Source organism: Electrona antarctica, assembly GCF_951216825.1.
Source record: "Electrona antarctica genome assembly, chromosome: 17".
Taxonomy (NCBI): Eukaryota; Metazoa; Chordata; class Actinopteri; order Myctophiformes; family Myctophidae; genus Electrona; species Electrona antarctica.
The window spans coordinates 35,954,712-35,977,863 of record NC_136798.1 but is presented as its reverse complement, the minus strand read 5'-3'; the positions used below and the strand labels follow the sequence as shown (position 1 = coordinate 35,977,863).

The 23,152-nt window shown below is 45.1% G+C and overlaps 1 protein-coding gene across 5 annotated transcripts in view; it reads right to left on the bottom strand.

Moving 5' to 3' along the window:
- adgb (androglobin) overlaps window positions 1–23,152 on the bottom strand; it is a 114,986-nt gene that overhangs the window by 69,722 nt on the left and 22,112 nt on the right. For all 5 annotated transcript variants that reach the window (XM_079526971.1, XM_079526972.1, XM_079526973.1 and 2 more), the window contains 5 exons: window positions 10,414–10,496; window positions 9,684–9,858; window positions 8,049–8,145; window positions 6,237–6,387; window positions 1,169–1,214 (listed from right to left, as the gene is read on the bottom strand). In XM_079526971.1, the coding sequence (XP_079383097.1) occupies window positions 1,169–1,214; window positions 6,237–6,387; window positions 8,049–8,145; window positions 9,684–9,858; window positions 10,414–10,496 (552 nt within the window). The remainder of the gene's footprint in view (window positions 1–1,168; window positions 1,215–6,236; window positions 6,388–8,048; window positions 8,146–9,683; window positions 9,859–10,413; window positions 10,497–23,152) is intronic.

Below are 23,152 nucleotides of genomic sequence, written 5' to 3'. Positions count from 1 at the left end.
TATCATGAGAATGAGATCATGAGAGAATGAATTCTGGGGGACTATCATGAGAATGAGATCATGAGAGAATGAATCCTGGGGGACTATCATGAGAATGAGATCATGAGAGAATGAATCCTGGGGGACTATCATGAGAATGAGATCATGAGAGAATCAAGGACTTTTCCTCTGTGGAATCCTGGGGGACTATCATGAGAATGAGATCATGAGAGAATGAATCCTGGGGGACTATCATGAGAATGAGATCATGAGAGAATGAATCCTGGGGGACTATCATGAGAATGAGATCATGAGAGAATCAAGGACTTTTCCTCTGTGGAATCCTGGGGGACTATCATGAGAATGAGATCATGAGAGAATGGGAAAGACGGCCGTACAGCTGCTGCACTAATGCCTATACTTTAGCTATACTTATAGTGTTTAGTTAGACACACCATGAGTCAGACAAACCCTAACCTAACCCTAACCTCACAGGAAGCCACAGGTGATTTTTTACCTACAGCACAGATTAGTTTTAACCTGCCACGCATGTCGTGAGCCACACGGGTGACTTTTAACCCGCAGTACGGGTGATTTTTTTTACTTGCAGTACGGGTGATTTTTTTTACTTGCAGCACGGGTGATTTTTAACCCGCAGCACAGGTGATTTTTAACCAGGTGATTTTTAACCCGCAACACAGGTGATTTTCAACCAGGTGATTTTTAACCTCGCAGCACAGGTGATTTTTAACCCGCGGAACAGGTGATTTTTTTTTAAACTTGCAGCACAGGTGATTTTCAACCCGCAGCACAGGTGATTTTTAACCCGCGGAACAGGTGATTTTTTTTTAACTTGCAGCACAGGTGATTTTTAACCCACAGCACAGGTGATTTTTAACCAGGTGATTTTGAACCCGCAGCACAGGTGATTTTTAACCTCGCAGCACGGGGGATTTTTAACCTCGCAGCACAGGTTTGTCTGACTAATGACTGTAGGACTGTTGGTATATGTCTAACCAACGTATGCACCCCAGCCCGCGGCTATACAGCAAATTTTACTCTGGTACAATAATTGTGACCATGTGCAGGTCTAACCTACAGTATTATAAATGGTGTGCAAAGAGACACATGGGTGGATTATATTCTCTACAAAATGAGTGGAGTGGCATCAGACCAGAGGAGCTAATACCGTTGGAGGTGCCTTTAACGCCCTTCCTCCTGTCCTCTGCAGTAACCTGGGGGGGGGGGGGGGGGGGGGGAGGGAGAGAGAGAGAGAGAGAGATTAGACAACAACAATACTAAGAGAAATAGAAAAAGATGGAGGGAGATGCATGAACACGGGATTGATGAACATAATATACAGTAAACATGCCCCACAGAGGGCTATACGCCTCCACCCTCTAGTCTAGTGATTCCATGCCAGCTGTGGCATTGTGCCGTTGTTCAGCTGAACACCACAGGAGATGAGACATGGTTTAACCCAATTTGGGCGGGAACCCCTTTTGGTGTTTCAACCATTACATTATACTTTAGCTATGGAAAAATAGCAGATCTACAAGCTCGTAGCGCGGCACCGAGTGCCGCGCTACGAGCTTGTACGTAGGTCTGCTATTTTTGAAAAATCGCGAAAATGTGGCGCAAATCTTTGAATGTATATTCTTTCAGAGCGAACGTTTTTACCTCAAATAATTTCTTCTGGGGGGTTCCTGGAACAACATATTTTCAGATTTGTGGAATCCTCCTCAGGTGGAAATGGGTTAACCCATTTTGGGCGGGAACCCCTTTTGGTGTTTTAAACATTATGTTATAATTTAGCTAACTTGTAGGTCTGCTATTTTTGAAAAATCGTTAAAATGTGCCTCAAATCTTTCAGAAAATTGTCATGATTTAGAAAACTTTTGTTTTTAAATTTCGACGTCAGGCCTGAATGGGTTAATGTGACAGGGGCCACTCCTCCCCAGCTAAAACACACCACTGGGGGAAACACAAGCTATAATTTGCTGTCACCGACTGACAACAAGCTATAATGTTTAGCAATATTAAGTCTCATAGAATCGATTTACTCGACATCACCCATTTCACGCTCGTCTGACCGAGACAATTAGAATGGCTGATGACAATAACGAGTCATTATGGAGTCCTTCAAATACCCTCGCCATGTCTTTGTGCTCCTCAAACATGGCAGTGCCAGTTACAGGTGCAGTCTGGGACAAAAGGCACTGTCGGTTCCTTTGAAAAGTGTGTATCTGCATGGGAACGGTTTACATGGAGTGACCTCAAAGCCTAGAGGACCAAAACTGTATTCAGAACGTTTGAGTCCTAAAACATATCAACATCCAGTCCATACACAGACAGTACTCACTTTTATTTCATTGTGTCTTACCATAGGGAGTTGCCCAGGTGAGGTCACTGAACGAAATTTAACTTCAGGTTTAATTTCACCGCATCAATTTTAGATTAGGTGTTTCTCTAGGGATTCACGATGTTGACATTTTGGCCCGATATCAGATTACTTGCATGGTCAAATCGACCGATAACGATACCCATATTGCAATACAAGTTCCCAGTTGGGTTTACCTTGCACCTGCTAATACACCTGTCATTCTTGGGTCGGATGCAAAATTCGAATTAGCAGTACATTCTTATTTCCTGATTTATTAGGCCTACTGATGCATATATTAGTTCAAACAATGTAAATGTAGAATTTTAATTTATCCTTTTTTTCAACATGTTGACCCCCTTGCTTCTCTAGAAAACACAGATTGAATTGAACACATTCAAATAAAATATTGGCTAAAACCAATACCGGTATATTATTTTGATATCGGTCCGGTACGATAATGCATTTTAAAGCCGATATTGCCGATACCGATATGATGACCGATTAATCGCGGATCCTTAGTTTTCTACTTTTCTGTCAATTGAGTGTTTAACGAGGCGCCCTTCCTTCAAACAAACACACAGCTGTTACTGATGGATTTGATGGCAGGACTTGTGAGCATGCATACGAGCTTATAGCATAACACAGATCCGCATGACGGGGAACTATAAAGCATGTTCCACTTCACAACCATAAGGATACATTAGCTGATCTGTAAGAAAACAGTCCCAACTAATGTGTGTCTTTCCAAGGGATCAGTGTAGTGCTGCAGAATTTGAAACAGTTGTTCTCCAAAATAGTTTGTTAATAGTCAATAAGCATGTGACTCAACTCAATGTATACAGTACAGTACTGAGTTAAGCAATATTACACGAGAGGGGGTGGTTTAACGTAATTAATGCACGCCTGCGATGCTGCAGGAACGAGTCCGCAGGGCGAGTTCCGAAAGCAACGCAGAAGTGCATTAATGACGTTAAACCACCCCCTCGAGTGTAATATTGCAATTATAAACTAACAATTACCCTTTTTTTTTTAATGACAGGTGTAGTCACTACGACCACAAATGTCCCAAGAAACTAGCTAGCCTAGCCACCGAGTTTGCTGCGCTCTGGGAGAACAGAGCAGCTGAATTCTTTGTTTTGATTAGGTGTAGGTGGGAGTGGTGCTCGTTTGAACCACGGCTAGAAGGCTCAAGGCTGTTTCAACCAATCAGATTGCTTCCTCGAAACGACCCGTTAGTACATGCTTAATAGAATTCACAGCGTGCATTCAGGATGTGCTTTCAGAAACATCCAATTGAAAGCAGTAGAGCAGGTTCACACCTGAGTTCACTGAGACTGCAGTGCACTGTAGCAAATGTGGTTCTCCTGCGCCATGCTAACCTGCAGCAACCAAGGGCTTTGGTGATTTACCGATTAGCCACATTCTGAGCACATCAATGGTAAAACAAAAACAGCTCGTTTACATATTAGGGCCACATTCTTTGGAGTTACGCTAAATTGGTCGAGCAGTGCATTAGGGACATCATGTGAGGCCACCTATCCTGGGAGCCACACACACACACACACACACAAAGCTTGTCTCTGTTGGCCCGGGTTGAACCAGGCAGGAGTTACGGGGTCAGAGCAGAGACAATTCCTTCATAATTGACCTATTGTCCGCGACAACGCACGTGACTGAACACATGCTGACAAACGCATGTGCACATGCCATTACGAGCCCAACGTACTGTAGATGTTGCACACAATATGGGAGACCATGTGAGTGTCACGCATCACGTGCTCACGCACACACGCACGCACGCGCATGCACACGCACACACACACACACACACACACACACACACACACACACAGATTACAGTGTCCATAACCAACTCTATAAGTGTCCACAGCTACACGAGAGGGCGATTAGTATGAACTCTATTTTTTCTCCGTGCACTAAGAGCGAGGTATAATAATGAGAGGACCCCAGGAGACGCCGACACTGATGTCTCCGTCGGCTCGCCACCTAATTGCGCTGCTTTTTTCCATCGCCAGAGTACGCGACCTCTCCCTTTTATGAAGCCCACGCGCCCCGTTCACCACCACCATACACCAGAGAATCTCTCTCTCGCTCTCTCTCTTCATCTCTCTCTCTCTCTCTTGCATCTTGCTGTGCCTATCCCTCGTCAATTTCTTGCTAACCGAGATCCCCCTATACTCTGTGTGCACGCACACGCACACGCACACACACACACACACACACACACACACACACACACACACACACACACACACACACACACACACACACACACACACGTGTGTGTCCCAACTGTCCCACTCCCTTTCCCTCTTTAGTGCAGATATGCCCCTGGTCAGTAGTGGCCTGGCCTGGGAGGCAGCAGCCGTGACATTGAGACTGGGGGATGACGGCCTCTCTCTCTCACAACAACAGCAGCAGCGCTCCGACGAGCATTCAGCAGTGCACTGACTGCACTCAGATATAGGCGGTCAGGGACGGAGAGAATAGAGGGAGGGACTAGCTAGTTACACCCCCCCCCCACCCCCCCCCCCCCCTCCTTGTTGGCTAATCTCAGCTCATCTCTGTGTGTTGGTTTCTTCACATCTGACTGACAGCCGCAAACGCACATTATAAACTCACATCCATATGCACAGCTTTGTGTGTTTGTGTGCATGAGCACGGAATGTGTTGATGATTTGATTGGCTGATGTATGACGATGTACGTATGATGATAAGAGCACCCCTCACTTCACACAAGTGTGGGGTTTTTTTTATCTGAAAGTTAATCCATTGAGACCTGGAACGCATCCATGTCACGTTAGCGTTTAACCACATTAACCATTAACCCATTTTGGGGCGGGAACCCCTTTTGGTGTTTTAAACATTGTTATAATTTAGCTATTGAAAAATAGCAGATCTACAAGCTCATAGCGCGCCACCGAGTGGCGCGCTATGAACTTGTAGGTCTGCTATTTTTGAAAAATCGTTAAAATGTGCCTCAAATCTTTCCGAAAATTGTCATGATTTAGAAAACTTTTTTTTTTAAATTTCGACGTCAGGCCTGAATGGGTTAAAGTGCATTTCTACAACGTACAGTGCATTTCTACAACGTACAGTGCATTTCTACAACGTACAGTGCATTTCTACAACGTACAGTGCAACATTACGCATTTGTGGCAGCCCCCTATGGGCAGAAGTGAAAGCTCTTTTTTGACGTGTGCTCTACAGAGGCCCCACAAAATGCAATATCAATACATGGATGATTGGATGTTCCGTTAATGATATACAGCGTGGACTTTGTTTGGTAAGAAATAGGAGCAATTATTATAATATAATTTAAGCCAATGCGACGCATTGTGAGCCTGTAGATCTGCTATTTTCAAAAGATTGTTGTGCATTGGAAAACTTGAAATGGGGGTACTGCACGAGTACTTTTACTTTTGATACTTTAGGTACATTTTGAAACCAATACTTTTGTACCTTTACTCGTAGGTTTTGAACAAAGGACTTTTACTTAGTAACAAAGTACTTCTATACATTACAGTATCAGTGACGCAAATAGCCTGCCTCCTGCATCCTTTAGACTCACTAAATTGAGAACGGACGCAATCATGGCACCCTCCGGGGGTCCTGTGATGCAATACTGTACTCGGTACTGTACTCTAACGTCGCTGAAGTGGGACTCATAAAATGTCCCTGGGACCCATCTAAAAGACGTCCCATCTAAAAGACCACCCCTGGGACCCATCTAAAAGACCACCCCTGGGACCCATCTAAAAGACCACCCCTGGGACCCGGGGCCCATTACATTGAAAACCTATGTACATCACTGCAGTATTGACACTTTTACTTAAGTGAGAAACGTGAGTACTTTTTCCACCACAGCCTCCATGTGGTCAGAGCCGCTGGCTGAGTTGTCGTCAGGTTCTGCCGTGTCAGGCTGCTTCGTCTCCTCCACAGCAGGGGGTGACACCAGAGTGGAGCCGCACGGTGGCTTTGCACGAACGCTCTGCTTTGCCTCTCTGACAACCATGAACACACACACAGATATACAAATATACATACAGTACAGTATAGAGCAGGGGTACCCAAACGTTCTATTACCACGGAACCGGCTGACAGTTCATAAAATGTTCGCGGACCGGCATGGCTGGGCGGTGGTCACGTCGCATCATGGTACCAAAACACAGAAGACAATTGACTGGACCTCAAGTAGCCTACCCGCTACATAATGTAATATCATTGTCATTGACCATATCATTGATCCTGGTGACGCACGGTTATAGATTCACGGTCGGGAAAACTTGGTAAGGGCGTGCCACCCCCTGTTACCTCCTGACCTAGCTGACGCACCTGCCCAGTCTTGTTGAATTTGGCCAAAAATGATACATTTTTGAGTGGTGTTAAACCACTCCTACAACTGGCTTTGTTAGTTTACGTGTCTGTCCGTACCAAAACAAATGAGCATGGTTGCTATGGTCACCCAGTTCACACGGGTGTGATTTCATTACGTCAGACATTACGTCAGACCACAGCTGATCAGTCTATATAAGACCTTACACCACTCAGTTCACACGGGTGTGATTTTTTAATATGATTATGGCAATATGATTATGGCAAATAGAATGTCACTGCACTGAGAGACACACAGCTGCTGTATACATCTTACAACAGTGGTTTACCCGATTTTGCACGTTTGTGCTAAATAACACCATAATACCACCATTACCCTGTTCATGTCACGCACACCCTAGAGGGTGTTCGCGCACCACAAGGGGTGCACGCACCACAAGGGGTGCACGCACCACAAGGGGTGCACGCACCACAAGGGGTGCACGCACCACAAGGGGTGCACGCACCACAAGGGGTGCACGCACCACAAGGGGTGCACGCACCACAAGAGGTGCACGCACCACAAGGGGTGCACGCACCACAGTTTGGGAACCACTGTCTTAAGTCATCATTTAGTGCACTACACAAACATTAACGTCCATAGACTTGGCTGTCTCTAAAGTTCTCTAAACAAACATTGTAATATGTAATATTATTGTCCATAGACTTGTTAGTCCAAAACATTAAAGATCCCATAGACTTGGCAGCCATATGACGTAATGTTCAAAAGCCATGCATTGGAGGGGCTAGCGCCCCTGAAAAATAGGGAAAGGGTCCTAACTGCAGTCCAAATGGCACATGGTTACATGTACAGTTGGGTGCCACCGATATTGTCCCTTATCATTTGACCCATTTAGGCCTGACCTCAAAATTTTAAAAAAATCCTTCTAAATCCTCCAGTTTTCTGAAATAAATATTTTCACGATTTTTCAAAAATAGCAGACCTACAAGCTCGTAGCGCGCCACTCGGTGGCGCGCTATGAGCTTGTAGATCTGCTATTTTTCAATAGCTAAATTATAACATAATGTTTAAAACACCAAAAGGGGTTCCCGCCCAAAATGGGTTAACTGTCCTTTTGCGCAGATCACGCAAACCTCAGCAAAAAGAAAAGGACAATATCGATGGCCTCCAACTGTACATACTACATAGTCTTGTGTGGTTGGTTGCACTATAGCACTACTAAGGGAGCTCTCCACAGACAGAGAGGGACAAGCAAACTGATGGAGATCAAAGAAAGCTGCTTATATGTTCGTTTTCAACATTTCATCTCCTCTGTGTATGTATACGTACAGTTCAGGGACAGTTCCGCCAATTCCGCTCTTGATCCTGTAGAAGAGGAACGGGCTCGAGACCTCAATGAACCGGTCCGGTTTTGGCACGGAGGGCCCTGCGAAGGTAGGGAACACGCACGCACAGTCAACACACATCAGTGCTTTAACACATTACAGAAGGTAGGGAACACGCACGCACAGTCAACACACATCAGTGCTTTAAGGTAGGGAACACGCACGCATGCACAGTCAACACACATCAGTGCTTTAAGGTAGGGAACACGCACGCACAGTCAACACACATCAGTAGGTAGGGAACACGCACGCACAGTCAACACACATCAGAATGTAGGGAACACGCACGCACAGTCAACACACATCAGTAGGTAGGGAACACGCACGCACAGTCAACACACATCAGTAGGTAGGGAACACGCACGCACAGTCAACACACATCAGAATGTAGGGAACACGCACGCACAGTTAACACACATCAGTGGGTAGGGAACACGCACGCACAGTCAACACACATCAGTAGGTAGGGAACACGCACGCACAGTCAACACACATCAGTGTGAAGGTAGGGAACACGCACGCACAGTCAACACACATCAGTGTGAAGGTAGGGAACACGCACGCACAGTCAACACACATCAGTGTGAAGGTAGGGAACACGCACGCACAGTCAACACACATCAGTGGGTAGGGAACACGCACGCACAGTCAACACACATCAGTAGGTAGGGAACACGCACGCACAGTCAACACACATCAGTAGGTAGGGAACACGCACGCACAGTCAACACACATCAGTGAAGGTAGGGAACACGCACGCACAGTCAACACACATCAGTGTGAAGGTAGGGAACACGCACGCACAGTCAACACACATCAGTGTGAAGGTAGGGAACACGCATGCACAGTCAACACACATCAGTAGGTAGGGAACACGCACGCACAGTCAACACACATCAGTGCTTTAACACATTACAGAAGGTAGGGAACACGCACGCACAGTCAACACACATCAGTGCTTTAAGGTAGGGAACACGCACGCATGCACAGTCAACACACATCAGTGCTTTAACACATTACAGCCCCCTGATGTCAGATACGGCCATGCCAGCGTTGTCGAATCTAAAACAACACTGAAGCGACAGTGCCTTTGCATTCTAGCATACACTGTACAGTATTCCTCCCTATAGAGCACCGAAGTCTGACGTCAATATCGGTAGAGGGCGCTATAGTTCCACGGGTTCATGTACTTCTTTATTTGCATTGTAATCCCCATAAGGGGATTTTAGATCGCCTCTGATAAGAACTGTGTTTGAAAAATAAACAAATTATCCTGGCCGTTTCACTCATATGGATATGAAGAATCAACTGACTGAGAGAAAACGCTAATACTGCTGCAGAATTAGTTACATTTTCGCTAGAAACAGACATCAAATATGACTTAATGATGTCTTAAATGACAGAGACACCTCCCCGACAATATCGTCAGGATGTTAGAGTTAAAGTTAGTTTATTTTTGGACCACAATGCTTATATGAGATTTTTAAGATGTTAAAAACTTGAACCAGGGCATGAGCGAGTGACGTCAGGACTTTAGGCTCTATGGTTCTAGGGTCTTCTTCCTCTGTTCTTCAATCACCTGTGGGCTCATCAGCGATCAGGGTCTGCTTGCGAGGGCGGATGAGTTTCCAGCGGGGCACAGGGGGCAGTTTGGCCGGGGCGTCTAGCGGACACGCCCGGGTCTGTGTCAGCAGGACAGTGTGACTGTACAGCTTGGAGAAACCGTAGTGGCGCAGACCCTCTGAGGAGTCCGACTGATCTCACACGCACACGCGCACACACACACGCACACACACACACACACACACACACACACACACACACACACACACACACACACACACACACACACACAGTGAATTAGCCTCCTACAGCCACTTACACAAGGGCAGATGTTTGTCCAGTGTTACGGACAAAATCAAATTGTGAAAAGGACTTTCTAATCCAAGGTGGGATTGATATTATAGACCAGCATGTCCAGGATGTTATATTATTTGGCAAACGTTGCGTATTATATTTCAAATCAGACATCTTACGTTTTACACCATGTACATTTTTGGTCCTGTGAGACAGCTAATCTCATGAACAGCTAATCTCGGCCACCTCTGAACCGATCGCCGTGAAACCTTGCACTCACAGTATTGCCACACGACAGTGTTATTTGAGTCTGGCTTATTAGCCAGGCTACCTCTGCCCCACACTTGCTTGTTGGCCTGTTATCGCACCACCGTGAGGCATATTTTGTCAAAACTGTTTTTGCTACTACTTGTAGTAGCTTTCCAGAGGGGAGGGGTGCGGTTGTGACTTACCATCTCACCAAGCACAGAACTCCTGTTATTGAGAGCATTATAGTTGGCACACACCAGCATCTCTGGGGCAGGACAACACGTGCCTGAGAAACACACAAACATTAGTGCATGTCAAATATACTACAGTACATACAGTTGGGTGCCACCGATATTGTCCCTTATCATTTGACCCATTTAGGCCTGACCTCAAAATTTTAAAAAATCCTTCTAAATCCTCCAGTTTTCTGAAATAAATATTTTCACGATTTTTCAAAAATAGCAGACCTACAAGCTCGTAGCGCGCCACTCGGTGGCGCGCTATGAGCTTGTAGATCTGCTATTTTTCAATAGCTAAATTATAACAATGTTTAAAACACTAAAGGGGGTTCCCGCCCAAAATGGGTTAACTGTCCTTTTGCGCAGATCACGCAAACCTCAGCAAAAAGAAAAGGACAATATCGATGGCCTCCAACTGTACAATACATACTCATGAGTATTATGACTGTGTAGAGTACTGTATGTGAGCTTATCTTCTAGACCCGTCAGTCGTCTAAGAAAGACGGTTCGAATTCAATATCCAATTCACCTTTAGCTAAGCCCCGCCCTCTCCCACTTAGTCACTCCCACTTGGACACTTTCCAGCCGGGCTCATTCATTCCAATGTAAACATCATGGATTTTACACGTACACTTAAATTAAATACTGGTTCATTTTTGGAACCAGACCTTCAAAATCTCTTCCAAATCCGCCAACAAGGTCTGCCGTATGCACTGCAAAAATATGTGCGTGACATTTGTCTTGTCATATAGGAAAACTATTGGTGGAGTGGTTTGTCTACCCCATGTTATGCTTAGCTGTGATTGGACCATAGCAGTTTGGGGAGGGGCTTAGCTATAGGTCAATTGCCAAGAACACGTCTAATATACTAGAATCTTTGTAACACAATTCTTTACTAACCCGGTGTACACAAATCTATATAAACAATTCTGGGAACTTACCTCTTACATTTGGAACAAAACCAAAAATAACATGAGAAACTCTCAACATGGTATAACCCATTTTGGGCGGGAACCCCTTTTGGTGTTAGCATTATGTTATGCTTTAGCTATTGAAAAATAGCAGATCTACAAGCTCGTAGCGCGCCACCGAGTGGCGCGCTACGAGCTTGTAGGTCTGCTATTTTTGAAAAATCGAAGAACGACTGACATAGAATCATAGCTTTTTCAGAAAACTGTCAGGATGTAGAAGACATTTATAGAATCTGATCTCAGGTCAACATGGTATAAATAAGCCACAGATACAGTATCCTATTCCCTAGCACAGAGAGCCTTGTGCTAGGGTCCACTTTCTACTGCCACAGATACAGTATCCTATTCCCTAGCACAGAGAGCCTTATGCTCAGAGGCGGACTTACTGTTGGGCTAGGGTGGGCTGCAGCCCGGGGGCCCCCGACTAGGGGGGCCCCCCAAAATAAATGTAATTATAAAATTGTGAAGTATTGAAATCAAATTCAAGTGAAATGTGTGTATAGTTATTGTATTTAGTTGTATTATGGTTAAACCATTGAGAGCGCCTGCCTGCCTGCCTGCCTCTCTTTTTAGGGGCCTGGGTACCCCAAAATGAAAACAAAATAGCCAAAAGAAAATCGGCCTCGCGGGCCCGAATTTGAGGGGGGCCCTCAAATTTGCTCCAGCCCGGGGGCCCTCATCAAGGTCAATCCGGCTCTGCCCATAAGGGTCAATTTGGTTCCAAACTATCATTTAGTTGGGGACCCCCTGGAACTCCCTCAAGGACCCCTGGGAGTCCCCGGACCTCACTTGGGAACCACTGTATGGTGTCGGCAAATCGCTCAAAAATGGACGGCCTGCACAAATCTGCATTTCCAGGCTTGCACGGCAACAGTTTGTGCTGTGTGTGATGTCAGACCTTACCTCCTGGTCAGCCTATACATAAAGTGTGAATTGTCATTACTTTCACTTCATCTCCGAGCTTAGTATTGAGGTTTACCTTGGAGGACTTTCCTGAGAAGTAGCCCTGAGTGAGTGACTATTGTCCAACCCTAACAGAGGAACCTATGATCTCTCGTTCTCCTCACAGTCCATTTAATAGCTGCATTTCATGATGGAAGGAAGGACACAGAGGAGTGAGCAGATCCCTTCAGCGGCCCGTCAGCAAATAATAAACTGCTCTGTAACCAGCCAGAAACATGGAGACACAGATGAACCTACATCTAACAGTCATCAACAGTTTACCACGAATGTAGCTCTGGCGGGAGGAGTAAAGACAAATCAGCCGAGTTACAAAGGAAAGAAAGCACACATCTGTAAACAGTGTGACAAGAGTTTCTCTTTGTCAGGTAACCTGAAGTCACACCTGCGTGTCCACACTGGAGAAAAGCCATACCACTGTAAACTGTGTGACAAGAGTTTCTATGCGTCAGGTCACCTGAAGTCACACCTGCGTATCCACACTGGCGAAAAGCCATACCACTGTAAACAGTGTGACAAGAGTTTCTCTATGTCAGGTAACCTGAAGTCACACCTGCGTGTCCACACTGGAGAAAAGCCATATCACTGTAAACAGTGTGACAAGAGTTTCAGTAATTTGAAGTCACACCTGCGTATCCACACTGGAGAAAAGCCATATCACTGTAAACAGTGTGACAAGAGTTTCAGTGGGTCAAGTGGTCTGAAGAAACACCAGCGAATCCACACTGGAGAAAAACCATACCACTGTAAACAGTGTGACAATAATTTCAGTAGTTTAGGTGATCTGAAGAAGCACCAGCGAATCCACACTGGAGAAAGACCTTACCACTGTGAACAGTGTGACAAGAGTTTCTATGCGCCAGGTAACCTGAAGTCACACCTGCGTATCCACACTGGAGAAAAGCCATACCACTGTAAACAGTGTGACAAGAGTTTCAGTAAGTTAGAGAAGCTGCAGAGACACCAGCGTCGCCACACTGGAGAAAAGCCATACCACTGTAAACAGTGTGACAAGAGTTTCAGTCAGTTAGGTAATCTGAAGAGACACCAGCGTATTCACACTGGAGAAAAGCCATACCACTGTAAACAGTGTGACAAGAGTTTCTCTGTGTCAGGTAACCTGATGTTACACATGCGTATCCACACTGGAGAAAAGCCATACCACTGTGAACAGTGTGACAAGAGTTTCCGTCTGTCAAATCATCTGAAGAGACACCAGCGTATTCACACTGGAGAAAAGCCATACCACTGTAAACAGTGTGACAAGAGTTTCCGTGAGTCAAGTGATCTGAAGAAACACCAGCGTATCCACACTGGAGAAAGACCTTACCACTGTGAACAGTGTGACAAGAGTTTCTATGCGTCAGGTAACCTGAAGTCACACCTGCGTATCCACACTAGAGCTCTTCACGGGTCCAAACAAAATCCCGAAATCCGAAATTAATCTGTGACATTTTACCGATTCCGACCCGTTCCGAAAACATTTTCAAAGAGGAAACCCAACCCGAATGGATCCGTGACTATTTCATCCGATTCCGATCTGGTCCGAGATATCTTTCAAATGGCGGCGCCGAGCCTGTCCGAGATCCGATTATTCCAAGAGACCCGACCCAGCCAGGCAGACATCAATGTGGACTTTATGAAATAATATAGCGGACGTAATGACCAATTACCATTTTATGATTAAAGCGCAAGAGAGAGAGAGAGACACACACACACACACACACAGAGAGACAGAGAGAGAGAGAGGTTCCCTGCAGGCTGCAGCAGAGGGTAAGAGAGACCAAATTTGAGCCAGATTCTCATTCCAGGCAATGCATCGCTGCGGAGTGCTTTCACTTTCTTAGCGCGATCAAAGTTTAGACTTTTATAAGGTCTCAAAGATGGCAGTTTGCCTCATTTTGAGGAAAATAAGGACTATTAAAAAAAACAAAAAAAATATTTTTTAATTACCGGATTAAATGATATTAACTCTTTGAGAGTTTCATGGATTTCTATATAGTTTTTAGACTTCTCTATGGCAGAATGGCGTTTTTGAATGATTTATTGAAAATTCTCTGTTGTGAATGTGTGACAACGAAAGACCTTCAGAGAAAGCTTGGCTTGTCTGCTTCCAGGAAAAAAATGAACTGAGTTGATAAAATGTTTAGTTGTGGTGTTGGAAGCCATTTAAAAGAGCCTGCATTTACACTGGGTAGTGTTTCTAGGACAACAAAAAAAGTTATGACCGGTTGAAGTTTTATTTTCTAAATAACTTTTTTTCTGCTGGGCGTACATAGCCATGCAATATCTCATTTTAAAGGGTGAGTTTTCTAGTTCAATTAAAATAAAATAAAAAGTTTCTCACATGTACCACTGTAGATATTTTGCCATCTATAAATAGCATGGTCAGTCATGATCAATCTGACCTATCCAGCTAAAAGTCCCCCTAGCTCTGAAATGGAACATCATATAAACTCAATTCTTTTTTGGGGTAAAATTAGACATTCTAACGCACATTTTGATATATACCATGTTTACATAGTCTTACCAGTACCGTGTCTATTCATGCATGTATCTCAAAAACCTGTTGTGAAGAAACAGTTTTGATAAAAAACTCATCCAAGGACATTGTTTTGATATGACTTTGTGCCCATGATATGTATCAAAATATAGACTTGAATGTATACTGTATTATAACAAAGAAATTGGGTTCTTACCATCTACCGTTACAGAGTAAATCACAGTTGAAACTCGCTTAGTCAAACCATAAACCTCAGACTAGTGAACAAAATAGCCATGACAGGTCTAACTCATTGTAAAAGCTTGTCTTTTATTTTTTATGACTACTAACATAATACAATTATAATAAATATTACAGAAAATAAATAGGCCTACATACAAAACAGTTGTCCCCAAACTCCCCAGTGTCCCCAAACCACTGCATTCCAGTTGTTCTTGACGGTGTGTGTGTGTGTAGGCTAAATTTAAAAAAAAACAACAACTGAAATGAATGAATGCATCCGGTTCAGTGTCGGAGAACTCCATCGCAGTCTTGACTCTTCGTCTTCATCATCATCATCATCATCATCATCCTCCTCCTCCGATGCCAGTTCTAAATATATAAAAATAAACATTTAGCTGTAGTCAGCCCGGCCAATAGCCAGTTGGGGGGGGGGGGGGGACGTAGGCTATCTGACATCATCGTCATCATCATCATCACACGGAGACACACTAAACAATGTACAATCATGATTGTATACAATATACAATGAATGCAATTATCATGCAAGCTCAGACGTCAATGAAACGTCATACAGATCTTATATAATACGCTACTGTTAGCTTCACTCCCCGTCCCCCCTCCGATCCTTGTAGCAACGTCATCATAACCACGCGTTGCTTCAGTAAACGATGCATGTTTGTTCTCCGTCTTTGTAGACAGTAAATAAAAGGAGCGAACATTACTCTAAAGATCAGATCGCCTATAAGGCACGCTACAATATAAAATACTTGTACTGCCATGCGTGCATGCCTGCTACGATACATTTGTACTGCACCAACCAACCGATCGACACCAACCCCCCCCTCCAGCCCTTAGCCAGCACCAATGCACCGACCAACACCATTAGCCAGCACCTTCGGTGCTGGCTAATGGCTGGGGGCCATCGTGGTGAGTCATTCTGGCGTCATGATCTGACTAGTAGTAGTAATTATCCAAGCATCTATTTGTAGCGATCATCTTATGATTTCTGATCACTATAGAAGGGCATTTTCTACAATAAGATTACCTCAAAACATTCCGGGTTGATCGTCTTCTTCAATGGTTTCCCGGTATAGCTCATCGGACGACGATGGGGAGACAATGAAAAAAGGAGGGAGGGAGCAGCGAGTCTCGCTGTAAGCACTGGACCAGGGCTACTCCGCCTGGAGAAGGCGACTGGGACGCGTATGGATCAATACTACTACCACAAAACTCGCTCAAATAAATAGTACTGCTTTCAACTTTTTCTGCTAGAAAATCGCTCGGGCGAGACGGCAAACAGGCAAAACAATGAAAACTATGAAGACTCCCTCTGCCCCCACTGTTTACAGGGGGTGGGACCAGCTTCCAATGGCAACACGTACACGTGTGTCACGTGACACGGGTTTTCTGGGTAATGTAGTTGGAATATAAGCTCAGGAATTTAAACAGCGCTTCGGAGCATATTAATATGTTTAGATTCATCAAAAACTGTGAAGACGCCAATTGGCGTCATTGATCATTTACGGAATTCTGATGAAGACGCCAATTGGCGTCTTTCATCTTCTAAGGGTTAAAGAAAGACGAAATTTCACGTTCTGTCACAGGCAGGGGGTGGAGAAATTAACGTAACTCCGTGTTCCTGGCATTAATACGGTTAAAAAAAGTTTTTGTAATTTTATTGCACCCAAAAAGTATAGATTTTCTGTGGTCTGTGGCTTGTGCTCTGATTTGCCTGTAGACTGAGGATAAGAGTCCACAAATCTCATATATGACCAGGGCTGGACTTACTGTTGGGCTAGCGTGGGCTGCAGCCGCTGGCTCTCTCTTTGGGGGGGGGGGGCTGGGTACCCCAAAATTACAGCGAAATTAAAACAAAATACCCTAATTCTCATCAGCGCTGGAAGGGGGGTGCGGAGGGTGCGCCAGCACCCCCTGCTGGTGGAGAGGAGAATATTTTGACATGTCTATCAGAGCATGCAGATTGCACAGTGAGTGAGTTGACAGATAGACACAACAACATGACGAGACGCTAAACGTATTGTAGTTTTACTTTCACCTGCACCAAGTGGTTTCAAAAAATCTAACCCAAACAACAACACAATAAGAGTCACATACTGTTATTATGATTAACTCGGTTACTCGGATGAGGAGGTGGAAATAACAACACAACGACAACTAATATATAGTAAGTATAACAGGTGTGTGTGTGTGTTAGAGATGTTTGTCGAGTGTTTGTGTTGGAACACTCAGTGCGGCCGCACAGTTCATATACAGCTCCTTCCAGAGAGAGATCATATATGGAGAGTGGAGACACTACACTGCTGTGTGCGCATGTGTATACGAGTCTCTCTCTCTCTCGTACATGATGCTGCGGTGCTAGGTCCTAAATAAGTCATTATTAGGCCAATTATACCCGAATAAGACCTGAAATTTTGCGCGGCCACCCCCTCTGGTATAAATACCTTCCAGCGCCCCTGCCCTGCTAATTCTTTTCCGGCCGTACGGCTTCGCCAAAACGCACCGTGCAGCCCAGGGGGGCCCTGAAATGTTGTATAGCCCGGGGGCCCTTGGGAGGGTTAATCCGGCCCTGCTTATGCTAGGGTCCACTTTCTACTGCCACAGATACCGTATCCTATTCCCTAGCACAGAAAGCCTTGTGCTAGGGTCCACTTTCTGTATCCTATTCCCTAGCACAGAGAGCCTTGTGCTAGGGTCCACTTTCTGTATCCTATTCCCTAGCACAGAGAGCCTTGTGCTAGGGTCCACTTTCTACTGCCAATCTCACTATGTAGGAAATGAGATGCATATAGGCCAGAAGACATGGAAAATCAATTTGACGAACCATGGCTGGAGTCACGGCAGATGAAAGTGCTGCAGGATTGATATAAACTAGACATATGGAATAGAATGGAGCGGTGGTTACATACTGATTTAACCCATTTTGACCTGGGAACGATTCTGCAAATGTCTTCTAAATCCTGACTGTTTTCTTGAAAAAGCTATGTTTTTCTATGTCAGTCGTTCTCAAACACTTTCATGTCACTTTTCACGATTCTTCAAAAATAGCTAAAGCATAACATAATGCAACACCAAAAGGGGCTCCCGCCCAAAATGGGTTAAGCGTTTCGATTTATGGACACCGTGAAGCCATGGGATTTTTTAAAGCCTTTGAGGAATTCATCAGGGTTATGTAAATGTGATCTATTGAGTTGTGCTACACAGAACATGTTTCAGCTGAAAACATAATGGTGAAATAATAAAATAAGCCACAGATTACAATATAAATTCTAACTAGAATGATGCAATTAGCAGCAATTGCAAGTGTGGTTGCCTCTTGTAATAGATTTGATCAGACTTTATTTAAGTAAAGAATGCTGATGTTATATGTTATATTATGTCATCTGATGTATCTATCTATCTATCTATATATCTATCAATGCACCATGTCTCTGTCTGTCTGTACTGTACTGTACGTGTGTACATCTGTAATCCACGTAACTCGAGAACCGTTCGCCCCGCCGACTTCAAATTCGACACACACGTTCCACACCCACACAGGGAGTGCAGTGCCCGGTGTCGAGTCGGTCGGACCCACGGTTGTCCAGACCCGCCTCAAAAGGCCTCTCTGCCCGAGCTCTGGACACGAGGGGGCCACCGACATACGCAGCAAGCTGCCGACTTGCGCTCTGATTGGCCGAGCGACGCCACCAAAAATACACTATCCCTGTTTGGATTGGCCGAGTGACGCCACCAAAAACACCCAATCCCTGATTGGCCGAGAGGGGGCCACCAAAAATACACAATCCCTAATTGGCTGAGGGGACCATCGACATACATTTCCAACTTGCATCGTACTAAGTAGGCCAGTAGGCAAGTAGGCCCAACGGGCACCGCTCTAGTACATCATAATAATTGGAATAATGGAAAACTCCATAGATTATTATGGCATCAGCATGATGACATAATAGTGCTAAACACCATAGACCATATGACGTCAGACAGAAACAATACTTGAGGGCGAAGGTCGCGTGCACACATCCGCCTGATTTTCATAGTAAATGCGACTTACGGTAGCAACAATAGTGTGGTTGCCCTGTTGCCCAACCACACAATAATATGTGCATCTTTGGGTTTGGGCTGATATCGTATTCGCTCAGTAGATAAGAGATAAGTAAGACAAGTTCTAGAAGAGATGCAGGCACACCTTTCCCACAAAACAAGGGACAGCAACAACAACAAAAAAAGAAAATGACCGTAATCGATATTGCAACTGTATCGTCTAACATTCTGAATTGAATTATGGCGGATTGCTCTTCCAATGGAAGCCTTCATCTGCCTCTAGGACCCTAGGTAACTGGGAGCCACGGGCTGTCTATTACGGTTAATGTTTCTTCCCATTGCTCTGTCAGACCTTAACCACACGTGACGATAGGCCCTCTCCACTGCCCTGTAGGGCTTGCCAAATAATTCTCCGTGTCACCCCCCACCCCCTGTTGATTTATGCCATTTAGACCTGAGACCAATTCTAAAAAAATGTCAGTGGTGCTCAACCTTTTTCATGTCAAGGACGCCCCCAAAATTATCTGAATTTGGCTGCGGACCCCCATCTGAAAATATGTTGTTTCAGGCACCCCCGATCGAGAAGCAAAGATTTGAGTTAAACACGTTCGCTGTGAGAGAATATATATATATTCAGATTTGTGTCACATTTTCACGATTTTCCAAAAAAATAGCAGATCTACAAGCTATATGAGCTTGTAGATAGCTACAGTAAAGTATAACATAATGCTTAAAACACCAAAAGGGGTTCCCGTCCAGAATGGGTTATTTATACCTCAGATCAACACATGCAGCAGGCCACATTACAGGGCGGAGTAAACAGGAAATGAGGCATGAAACAGGCAGAAGATTGCTTGAACGGCGTGGGCTGTTTTAACAGTGCAGTATGCAAGGGGCCAGCCTCAGGCCCATGTGGGCTGTTTTAACAGTGCAGTATGCAAGGGGCCAGCCTCAGGCCCATGAAGCCCCATTTAAAGGTGTTTTAACAGTGCAGTATGCAAGGGGCCAGCCTCAGGCCCATGTGGGCTGTTTTAACAGTGCAGTATGCAAGGGGCCAGCCTCAGGCCCATGTGGGCTGTTTTAACAGTGCAGTATGCAAGGGGCCAGCCTCAGGCCCATGTGGGCTGTTTTAACAGTGCAGTATGCAAGGGGCCAGCCTCAGGCCCATGTGGGCTGTTTTAACAGTGCAGTATGCAAGGGGCCAGCCTCAGGCCCATGTGGGCTGTTTTAACAGTGCAGTATGCAAGGGGCCAGCCTCAGGCCCATGTGGGCTGTTTTAACAGTGCAGTATGCAAGGGGCCAGCCTCAGGCCCATGTGGGCTGTTTTAACAGTGCAGTATGCAAGGGGCCAGCCTCAGGCCCATGTGGGCTGTTTTAACAGTGCAGTATGCAAGGGGCCAGCCTCAGGCCCATGTGGGCTGTTTTAACAGTGCAGTATGCAAGGGGCCAGCCTCAGGCCCATGTGGGCTGTTTTAACAGTGCAGTATGCAAGGGGCCAGCCTCAGGCCCATGAAGGCTGTTTTAACAGTGCAGTATGCAAAGGGCCAGCCTCAGGCCCATGAAGCCCCATTTAAAGGTGTTTTAACAGTGCAGTATGCAAGGGGCCAGCCTCAGGCCCATGAAGCCCCATTTAAAGGTGTTTTAACAGTGCAGTATGCAAGGGGCCAGCCTCAGGCCCATGAAGCCCCATTTAAAGGTGTTTTAACAGTGCAGTATGCAAGGGGCCAGCCTCAGGCCCATGAAGCCCCATTTAAAGGTGTTTTAACAGTGCAGTATGCAAGGGGCCAGCCTCAGGCCCATGAAGCCCCATTTAAAGGTGTTTGCACACCGGTGGTCCAAAATTCTCTCCTCATATCGGAGCAAATTTCAGAGGACGTGAAAGAAGAAAAAATCACACCCGTGTGAACTGAGTGGTGTAAGGTCTTATATAGACTGATCAACTGGGTGACCATAGCAACCATGCTCATTTTTTGGTACGAACAGACACGTAAACTAACAAAGCTGAAATCACACCCGGGTGAACTGGGTGACCATAGCAACCATGCTCATTTTTTGGTACGAACAGACAGACACGTAAACTAACAAAGCCAGTTGTAGGAGTGGTTTACACCACTCAACAAAGCCAGTTGTAGGAGTGGTTTACACCACTCAACAAAACCAGTTGTAGGAGTGGTTTATTTACACCACTCAACAAAGCCAGTTGTAGGAGTGGTTTACACCACTCAAAAAAGAAATCACACCCGTGTGAAGTGGCGCTCTTATCATCATACATCATCTCATTCTGGCCAGTCAATAGTCGTTTAATGTTTGTGTTTACACAAACACTCAAAACCGGCCATTCATTTTGTGTCATCCAGAGTTAGATGAAGTTTGTATTTACACGCACACTAAAAGCTGGACATGGGCTATAGGGGCCGGGGGCCCTCAAAAAAAAAGAATCAACCTCACTTTACGTCAATCACGTTTGCACAGTGCCGCCCAGTATTTCGTGTTGGTATTTCGTGTTAGAGGGGTGTTGGTGACAGGCCGACAGATGTATGATAGCCTGCTACTTTCGGATCGGCAAAACGCAGCGATAAAACGCACCGGAAATACCAAAAATAGCAGACCTACAAGAGCACAATGTGACGCACTCTTGATGCGGCACGCAGCCAAGTACAATAAAACGCTGGCTTTAGTTATTTATTTTAATTTTAAAGTACCACCATTTTGGTAATGAAATGAAATCACTGTCTCAACTTCGGTGGGGGGGGGGGGGGGGGGGAGAGAATAGACCCTTATGGGTCTGTAACTGACCCTGGTCTGTAATTTATTTAACTCTTGAGTTAAATAAATCATAGAATTGTACAGTGTCGATTGGAGTTCCTCAGAGGTCCAGTTGGACTGCTGGTGTTGAGAACCAGTGGTATAAATGATGCAGGGGATATAAGGGTGATTGTAGTTATTCAGGGACAGAATTATTGATAGGCCTTTTCAGAGAGAAGATGGGGTGTTTCTGGATGACAATGAAATATTCATCGCATGCACCATACAGTACTATACTTCAATAATGTATGCAGCGGGAGGAACAGTTCGTTTTGCACAGACAGGGAGCACATATATGTTATGTCATGTACTGTATTTGTATGCTTATATAAATCCAGATAAACACAAATGATGATGCGGCTTAATAGATGGAAAACAGGTGCAAGCATATTCAGTGTGTGTGTGTGTGTGTGTGTGTGTGTGTGTGTGTGTGTGTGTGTGTGTGTGTGTGTGTGTGTGTGTGTGTGGCTAGTAAGCCAGACTAATATCCCACTGTCGTGTGGGATTTTTTTTTTGCCAGCGGCAGATTTGCGTCTGGCCACTGCGAGGCTGTGTGTGTGTGTGTGTGTGTGTGTGTGTGAGTGTGAGTGTGTGTGCGTGTGTGTGTGTGTGTGTGTATGTACAGTATACTGCGCGCGCATGTATACTGTATTGTATACTGTGATCTTTTCTCCCCGAGAAAATCATGTGATGGGGTTTCCGATCACCCGACCGTAAACCCTACTGTACATAAACCCTACTGTACATACCTTCTGTTGTGGGCTGATTGTCTACATTGGGCTGTACATACCTTCTGTTGTGGGCTGATTGTCTACATTGGGCTGTACATACCTTCTGTTGTGGGCTGATTGTCTACATTGGGCTGTACATACCTTCTGTTGTGGGCTGATTGTCTACATTGGGCTGTACATACCTTCTGTTGTGGGCTGATTGTCTACATTGGGCTGTACATACCTTCTGTTGTGGGCTGATTGTCTACATTGGGCTGTACATACCTTCTGTTGTGGGCTGATTGTCTACATCGGGCTGTACATACCTTCTGTTGTGGGCTGATTGTCTACATTGGGCTGTACATACCTTCTGTTGTGGGCTGATTGTCTACATTGGGCTGTACATACCTTCTGTTGTGGGCTGATTGTCTACATCGGGCTGTACATACCTTCTGTTGTGGGCTGATTGTCTA